Source organism: Meriones unguiculatus (assembly GCF_030254825.1).
Source record: "Meriones unguiculatus strain TT.TT164.6M chromosome X unlocalized genomic scaffold, Bangor_MerUng_6.1 ChrX_unordered_Scaffold_30, whole genome shotgun sequence".
In the NCBI taxonomy this organism is placed as follows: domain Eukaryota; kingdom Metazoa; phylum Chordata; class Mammalia; order Rodentia; family Muridae; genus Meriones; species Meriones unguiculatus.
The window spans coordinates 13,401,508-13,411,213 of NW_026843706.1; the positions used below are offsets into that span (position 1 = coordinate 13,401,508).

Sequence of the window (9,706 nt, forward strand, 5' to 3'; positions counted from 1 at the left end):
TATACACCTACTAAAAACTGTACATCTAAAGAAACTAAGCAAGAGAGAGGACCCTGACTAAAATGCTTAATCCCCATCTTGAAAGACAAGTAGGCTGGACATCAGAAGATGAAGAAAACAGGAAACAACCTAGGAACCTGCCACAGAGGGTCTCTGAAAGCCTCTGCCCTGCAGACTATCAAAAGAGACGCTGAGACTTATGGCCAACTGTTGGGCAGAGTGCATGAAATCTTATGTAAGAAGTGGGAAATAGTAAGAGCTGGTGAGGATGGGAACCACAGAAGGAGAGCAACAGAACCAGAAAACTTGAACACAGGGGTCTTTCCAGAGACTCATACTCCAACAAATTTCCATGCATGGAGATAACCTAGAATGCCTGCAGAGATGTAGCACATGATAGTTCAGTGTCCAAGTGGGTTACATAGTAAAGGGAAGAGGGACTGCCTCTGACATAACCTGATTGGCCTGCTCTTTCATCACCTCCCCTTGAGGGGGGAGCAGCCTTACCAGGCCACAGAAGATGACAATGCAGCCACTCCTGAGGTGATCTGATAGACTAAGATCAGAAGGAAGGAGAAGAGGACCTCCCCTATCAGTGGACTTGGGGAGGGGCATGCATGAGGAAGGGTGAGGGAGGGAGGGATTGGGAGGGGAGGAGGGTAGGGCTTATGGGGGAATACAAAATGAATAAAGTGTAATTAATAGTAAAAAAAAAAAAAAGAAGTGGAGACAAGCTGATAGACACATGGATTCATTTAATCCCTGCATTAGGTATCTACACATCTAATGTAGTGGCTAAGCGTGTTTATTACCTTTATTATCCAGGTGATACACCAGACTGTACCCAGGTTCAGGCTCAGGCCATGTTCTCATCAGATGACCCAGTGTGAAAATGAAGACTTCTAGCTCCCAAGCATTGTGATTAAAGATCTTTTGAGTGAAAAAAATAAAAAATAAAAAAAATTTAAAATAAATAAAATAATTTAAAAACAAAACAAAAAAAAGAGTTCTTTTTTTTTTTTATTCACATTTGTGATCACCTTCTTAAAGATACTTTTTCTAGCTAGCATTGACCATCCTACTCTGCACAGACCTTCCCTGTGTGTCTCAACTCTAGTTTTCATTTCCTGGCATTGCTGTATGTATTGGTTTGATTATACTGCCATTACAACGTTCTTTTGAGAGGAAATGTGAACTTGAGGACAGAGATCATATTTTTCCATTTACTGTTGCATCCTTAGCATATACCAGAAAACTTGCCAGGTAGTAGACAATTTTGAAAGATTTACTTATTCAATAACTATGAAGTCTTTCAAAATATGATTTCTCCATTTTTTTACTTCTTTATCTGATATAGTTGCAATAATGTATGATTACAGTCACTTATTAGCACCCAGGGACTCTATAATTACTTAAGTACAAGGTAGATTTCTGGTTTTATTTTTTGCTGAAAAAAGTATAGCTATTAACAGGTTGATGAAGGTTAGGAGCTTACACACTTAAATTATACTGGCCCTTCAATGTTTCTACATGCATTTTCCCTATAGAATTGAATTTCAATATTCTTAAAGATTTATTTTTATTTTTGATTATGTATGTGTTTGTGCATGTGTTTTTGTATACACATGTGCATGTGCTTGTGGCCTGTACTGCAGAGTGTGCTGGATCCTATGGAGCTAGAGTTACAGCAGTTGTGAACTAACTACTTGATACGACCGCTTGGAACTGAACTTGGGTCTTCTGCAAGCATAGTTTCTTAACCATATCTTTAGTCTCCTAGTTTAAATTATATTGTAACTATTTCTTTTACAGTATTTCTAGGGAGTGTAGAAATATCATATAAAGTTTAACTCAATTTCTTGTGTTTATTTATTTTCCTCAAACACTGATAGTATCAGAATTCCTTCCATTCATTCCTTCTAAGCTGTAATAATTTAAAACTAGATAATTACCTATTTATACTTTAGATAACTCATTTTTTTCAGGAAGCTGGCCTTCCATCTGCATATATTTTTCTCCATTTTGTAGGGTTAACTAATTCCTATAAGTTGTTCTGCCTTCCTCTATCATTCTTTAGCTCACTTGTTAAAACAGAGTCTCTCACTGAATCTAGAAGTCACCAATTCAACTAGACCACCTAGCCAGCAAGTCCCAGGGATTCTTGTGCCAGCTTCTCCAGCACTAAAATTTAAGTATTGTTTGTGTACTGCCATACCCAGTTTTCATATAGGCATTAACAGTGTTAGCTTGGGTCTCACTGAACTATTCTCACAACCTTAAAATTGTCTTTTGTTGTAATTAATCTTTCTCTCTCTAAGTGTTTTCCCTCAGTTTTATGAGGGCAATGTCTTTGATTCATTATAAAATTTGTCATGTACAAATGTATTTTGTAAGGCAACTATCATAAACAATATAGTATATGTAGTTAAAAGTAGATAGGCAGAATTAATGAAAAATGCTTAATTTATATTATTTAAATAAGTGTAGATGTATGTCATACTTAGTTCACAATTATAGGTTGCAGATAAGCAATGTAGGGACAACACTGTAAGGGAACAAAAACTTGAAGCTGCCAGTAATATCACATTCACAGTCAAGAACAGAGAGAAGTGAATGTGTGCATGCTTACTGCTCAGTTAATTTTCTGTACTGTGATATGATTTAGGACCCAACCTAGAGAATAGTGCCATTTATATCAATTAAAACCATCAAGACAATCTCCCACAGGTTGCTTATGGAGTAACCTGCTCTGGAAAATCTGTCTTCCCAAATGAATCCAGATTTTTCCAAGTAGATAATTAAAACTATTAAATATAGAAAGATGTGTGAATTTTGAAATATGATAAAATTTTTGTTTTTTATTATTTAAATTTTGTTTTTGACAACTTCATATGTGTGTACAATACATACTCTCTACCTTACTCTTTCTTATCTTCTTTCTACCCCTGTACTTTTTATCTCGTAGAACTTAAAACTCTCCACTCATTTAAAAACTCTGCATCCTGCTCTATTCTGTAATGTTTACTTTCATTTCCTTCTTGATAATGCAGGTAGAAATGTGGTAGTAATTAAAATATGTCATGTTGGAAATGGTGAGAAACTAAAAGGTAATTTTACTTTACCATTTAAATAATCTGTGATTAAATCAACTGTTGCTTCTCCTTCTCCATAGAACAAAGTAGCTGTGGAGGTAAACAAAGTGTTTATTGTCCTAAGTGATTTTTTTCAAAGGCCTAGTCATAACCAGCTTATAATATGACTAAATGAAATGACATGTAAAAAGCTTTTTAGCAAAGTCAGAGTAATGTTTTCTTTCCTTTCTATTTTTTTTGTTGTTTTTGTCTACCCATGGAAAAAAAAATAAATTACTAAGCAAGCTAATAAGCAAGCAAACAAGTAAAACACTATTTTATTTAATTCCCAAAGCATTTAGCAGCGGGACTCTATTCACACAATGACTTTGCTAATTACAAATGAGTCTCATGTAGTATTTAAAGCATTTATAAGGTTCTTAGAAGATTTTGTGTTCTGTGCTCCCTCTGCTTGTAACAACGTGACTATAATCCTCCAACCGAAAGAAAAGTATTGTTTTTGAAATGTCTTATTAGTCATTGTTTATTTACTTAAATGAACACCCCCTTACCATGCACATTCTCCCTCCACTATTTCCCAATACTCCTTGCCTCAACTGTGAACACTGATGCCAACATAGACAGGGAGAGTGTGGTATACAAAACCTTTCAAGAACTGCCCTTTTCTATCTGCACCTACAATTTCCTTTTTTTGTGTGATTCTAACTGTGCTAACTGTGATTCATCCCTCAACAGTGTTCTGGGCCTGGGAACAGCCTTTGCTGCATTATCATCTGGTGACTCCTGCTCAACCTTTAATACCAGACGAGAAACATCACAGCCTTCCTTGAGCTGCCTTTCCCACAGCTGCAGTCACACTGTTAACACTTTACTCAAAACAGTTAAGACTCAAGTTACACATTATGACAATCTTGTGTTCACAAGGCTCTCTTCAACATTAGACAGTGACCACCTAGGAGAAAGGGACTGAAACATAACTTCCAACCTTTCTACTTAACCCTACTAAATATCTAGCACACTTTTTGGTGCTATTGATAGTCAACGTTGTAAAAAGGTGATTATTTGGGTCAGAAAATTAAATAATACTGTGGTCTAATAGCAGAAAGATAAAAGTGATAAGAATTCTGAAGGAAGCAAAAGAGATGAGGGGAAAGGGTTAACAAAATAAGGTAGGAACAGAGAAAGTTAGAAAGGAAATATGTAAAGAACTGCGAAAGTAAAAGAAGTTAATTCTAGGTTTTGAGAAATGTCAAGAAAGAGACTGCGGTGTCCAGAGAAGAGCTGGAGGGAAGACATGGGAAGCATTTATAGGTTCTGAACTAGGCTATTGCCTTGGGCTGCAGTTAAGAGCTAGCCAACCATGCCAGAAAGCATCTTTATTCTGATCCAGATGTAAGAATTTTCTCCTTCAGTTTGAAAGCACATTTGTGGGTGGGTGTGAGAGTGGGGGGGTGGAGAAAGAGAGAGAAAAGAGAGGCAAAACACTTTTTATTGTGTTTTGAGAATAGTTTATGCTGAAAAAAATAGTCCCCAAAGGGCAATGCCATAACAAGTTTCCAGCTGTCTTTGCTTTTGATATATCAGAAGAGGTCATTTCTTCAGATCTACAGGGAGCCTGTGGCTCCTGCCTGCAGTCTGACAGGAGTGGAAACCTTTGTATACCCCCTGTGAATGAGGGTAACATGCTGTTATGATGATGCATGTAAACAATCCATAGTATTTATTATGATCTTTAATACAGAATGACTTTGCAGATTCACCAAGCTCTCTTCTTCACAGGAGGTGTGCCCCTTGACGGTTGCAGCCTTTTGGAGTTTTTTCCCTCTGCTAACCAAGAGTGTCTTGTGCTATAGAAAGCAGCACAGTTTCTCTTTGGACAAACATTAGGAACTCAGTTTGATAGTATTTGTTCTGCCATTTAATATGAGGCTGATTTACATATCAAGTGGGAATAACGTCACCTACTTTATAGAGTTATTTTGAAGAACGAAATTACAAAATATATAAAATCCCACATTTCCTAGCGATTCCCACTGCAAATATCTTCTGTTATTTTTTCATTTTAATTAATTAATTTATTTTTATTAATTAAATTTTATTGACTTTGTATCCCAGCTGTAGCCTCCTCCCTCTTCTCCCTCCTAATCCTGTGCTCCCTCCCTCTTCTGTACCTGTGCCCCTCCCCCAGTCCACTGGCAGGGGAGATCCTCCTCCCCTTCCATCTGACCCCTAGCATAATCAGGTCTCATCAGGACTGGTTGCATGTCTTCCTCTGTAGCCTGGTAAGGCTGATTCCCCATCAGGGAGAGGTGATCAAAGAGTCAAGCACTGAGCTCATGTCAGTCCCAGCTTCTCTTACTAGGGAACCCACTTGGACACTGAGCTGCCATGGGCTACATTTGTGCAGGAGTTCTAGGTTATCTCCGTGCATGATTCTTGGTTGGAGTATCAGTCTCAGAAAAGACCCCTGGGCCCACATATTTTGGTTCTGTTGCTCTCCTTGTGGAGCTCCTGTCCCCTCCATGTCTTTATCTTCCCCTTCTTGCATAGTGATTTTCTTCTGATCCTCTTACCAACCTGCCATTTATTTTCATTTTCAGTTTACAAATGAAGAAACTAAAGCTTACAAAGGAAGAGTTATTTATCCAAAGACACATAAATGGCAAGCTAATTTTCTAGTTTTCTTTTGGCTGCCATGATGAAACATTCAGCAAAAGCAACTTAAGAGAAAGAAAGGATTGATTTAGCTTTCACTTTCTGATCACACTCTGAAGGAAGCCATTGCAGGGATTCAAGCAAAATCTTGACTCAGAAGCTATGGAGGAATGCTGTTTGCTGGCTGATTTGCTTAGATAGGCCCATACTTAAATAGCTTTCTCATATAGTTTAGGACCACCTGCCCAAAGAATAGTGATGCCCATAGTGATCTAGACCCATTTACATCAATGAAATCAAGACAAGCCTCCACAGACATGTTCAAAAGCCAACGCTGATTGTGGGCAGTCCCTCAATTGAGACTCACTGTGTCAAATTGATGGTTGGAGTCGACTAGGATAGTTAAAATGGTGCATGCAGGTTTTCTGTCTTCAAAATATTATATACACACACACATACACATAAAATTGACTCCTTAGTAGGTCCTTTAATGCCCCATCATGATTCTTCCTTCCTGTAGTCTTGAAAGGTACTTTGTGCTGTGAATTTATCATCTTTTGTTTTCCCCACTTCTCTTTTCCCTGGCTCTAGAAGAAAACACCAGCAGCCCCAACAAAGAAAACAAGCACCACCTTCAACATCGTGGGAACCACCTATCCTATCAACCTGGCCAAGGACACAGAGTTCTCCACCATCTCCAAGGGTGCCGCTGCTCCCAGTGCTTCTTCAACCCCAACAGTAATTGCTTCACCCAAGGCCACTTATGTGCAGGACAGCCCTGCTGAGACGAAGACCTACAACAGTGTCAGCAGGGTTGACAAAATTTCCCGCATTATCTTTCCTGTGCTCTTTGCCATATTCAATCTTGTCTATTGGGCTACATATGTGAACCGGGAATCTGCTATAAAGGGCATGATCCGCAAACAGTAGATAATAGTGGCAGCACAGCAACCAGAGCACTGTATACCCCATAAAGCATCCAAATTCCCAAACTGCAGGGCTCCCTTTCTTCATGTATTTTATGATTCTTTTAACCCTCTTCCAAACTGAGTGTAATCACTTTCTCATTCATATTCATGAACCTCGATGAAAATGAAACAACAGAAAAATGACTTTTCCCTTGAACATTGCTTGGATTGAGCCAAACACTGCCATTTGTCCAGTTTCTCATCTTAGTATGCCAGTCTCCCCCAGCTGATGGCACTGCATGTGTTTAATTTCACTCTGCCTACCAGAGAAGTATAGGAGAATCTACTTCTTATAGGGGAATCTATTTCTTCTAGGGGAAACCTTGGCTATGTGAGGTCTAGGGTGTTGAGATCCAGGAGGATTGTTGACTAGGCTTCACTGGATGGTTCCAACTCACTATGGAGTCAACCTGAGTTGTCTCATATAATACCTCACATGCCTCCATCAGTTCTTAGACATATGAACTGTTAGAATGAGGAGAAGCCTGTGGAAACTTCTGAAGTAACCCCTTAAATAGTTTCTTGCCTTGGAAGTCAGTGTGGACAACTGAGGCTCACCTCTATCAAACATGTATGATTTAAAAAAAAAAAGAACTAGTTGGGTCTTTCCAGCATTAAATCAGTGGGCTTTACTGTAGTTTCAGCCAGCCCCACAGGAAAGTAGCACCTCAATATATATCCTCTCAAAGAAAGTCCCCTTGCCTCAATAACACTGAGCCCTTTATAGCCAACTGAATATTGCTTACTTTGAATTCATGGCTACCTGCAATCTCATCTGGGGAAAAAAACGAACAAACACTTTTAACTTAAATTAAAAAGGTACATGTACACACAAAATAATCTAGATCAAATGTCTATACAAGAATTGTTTAAAGATGGGGAATATAAGAAACTCACCTCCCTTCCAAGGCAAATAGGCAAATAATAGATGGAATAAGATGGTTTGTACTGGGTGACGGCTGAAATCTGCCTCAGAAGAAAGGGCCACAAACAGGGGAATGTCAACTTTTTCTTCTGCATTATACATATAGTGCCCTCTTTCAGGCCCAGTCACTTTGCTACCATTATGCCAAGGACTTCTTACCTACTTTGGATGCCATTTGTAATAAGGGGTGAATTGCAGATTCATACAAATATCTCTACTTATTTTTGAGTCTGTTAAATCATTAACTTTATTACCAATTTTATAATGTATTAGAGGCCATTTGATCTTATTTATTCTTAAATGTGAACAAAAAGAATAGGCACAATTTTTATAAAGTAGTCCCAGAAGTTTGAATAATTTGCCTGTACTTCTTACAAATGTCTTTAATAAATATCCCACACACATTTCTAAAGATCAAATGAAAGAATAACTGAGAAACCAGAGCCATTCTGACCTTAGAATCAGCATAACCATAGTGGGCCCTCTGGCTCATGAAGACAGTTTGGATGTTATAAAGGTCCTCAGAAAGGAAACAATACTACTAGATCACTTCTAGTAGTAATTACTCAAAAGAATGAGACTGTTCAATACAACTGCCCCAGCCTCTTTGGATCTGAACAGCTCAACTAGTCTAGAGTATCCAGAAGGTCCAAGGTAAAGCCACAAGTAGCACTACAAGCAGAGTCTCCCTACCCATTCATTCACTGAACAAAGCTCCTAAGGGGTGTATCATTAAATGCTGGTTGCCTTTTCATACATCTTTTCCTTATCCCCTGCTTCCTTGCCATTGTTGGGATAATGCATGCCAGTCCCATTATTCTTAAGACTGTGTCTGTAGGTAAACTTACGACTAGAAGAGTGTAGTCTTGTGGATGTGTGTGGATGGGGGGTGGGTGGGATGGGGGGCTGTTAATGATTGTCTTAAGGAATTTAGAATGGAAGCCTGACCTTTGCCTCTCTGTAGAAATTGTGTTTCCAAATGCTTTGGTGTAATGTTTAGCGGCTGTTTATTAAACTCTATGAATTGTACTTGTGCTGGAATATCTTCATTGGTTGCTATTATTTTTACAGACAGTACTATATACTTCACTTTGACACCTGCTTTCCACCTCAACTTTCCACTTCTTAGTAGCATTAGAATATACTGGAAAAGGTTGTCTCCACAGGATGAGATTTGTTACAGTGATCCAAAATGGATCCTGTCTGAAAATATAGCTTTGAATGAATCAAGGGCATCCTTACCAAACATGAGAGAGAGGGAAACACCTACATTGCTTTTCTGCTAAATTCACCAAGTCCTAAGAAGAGAACAGTATTTTCCTTGCAGTTCTAGACACATTTCCTCTTCCAGTGAGTATTGTTTCCATTCGGAAATAGTTCAAGTACAGTGATAACACATATCTGATTGATTAACCCTTGTTAAGAAATGCATGCCACATTTCTATCTCGTAGTGGTGTGAAATATCTAAATAGTAATTTCAAGAGATATATTTGAAAATTTACCTGGTCCATGATAATGGGGAAAAAAATCTCCTTGGGAGAGTGTTGCACGTGTGGCACACACACACACACACACACACACACCTTATTCTCCAAAATGAAAGGTGGACTTGGGCAGTCTGACAACCATTGATACTCATTTCAGCCCTATGGTCATGTGATAGATGCTACTGCTACACTAATCCCTTGGTCCAGGTACATGCAGTTCAATCATACCACAAAGTGATATGGCAAAATGCCAGAAACAACTCTGCTTATAAAATTACCCCACACAATATTTAAGTCTTGTTTCCTTAAGAACATCCTAAAATCGCTTTGCCTCTGAAAACTATTTGCTTAGTCTTAGGGGAAAATCACCAGCTTTTGCCATAAACACTTCTGGTTGCTGGGACCAGTAAATCCAGGTTTGAATATTTTTTTTGGTACAAAAAACCCTATGTGTGTGTGTGTGTGTGAGAGAGAGAGAGAGAGAGAGAGAGAGAGAGAGAGAGAGAGGTGGAGCGAGAGAGAGAGAGAGAGGAGAGGGAGGAGAGAAGAGGGAAGAGGAATAGAAAATGGAAAAAAGA

General features: G+C 38.6%; 1 protein-coding gene across 3 annotated transcripts in view; it reads left to right on the top strand.

Annotated features, from left to right (window-relative positions):
• Nucleotides 1-8,669, top strand: part of Gabra3 (gamma-aminobutyric acid type A receptor subunit alpha3) — a 288,094-nt gene extending 279,425 nt beyond the window's left edge. For all 3 annotated transcript variants that reach the window (XM_060376662.1, XM_060376661.1, XM_060376660.1), the window contains one exon: nt 6,339-8,669. In XM_060376662.1, the coding sequence (XP_060232645.1) occupies nt 6,339-6,677 (339 nt within the window). In that variant the 3' untranslated portion in view covers nt 6,678-8,669. The remainder of the gene's footprint in view (nt 1-6,338) is intronic.
• Nucleotides 8,670-9,706: the final 1,037 nt, after the last annotated feature.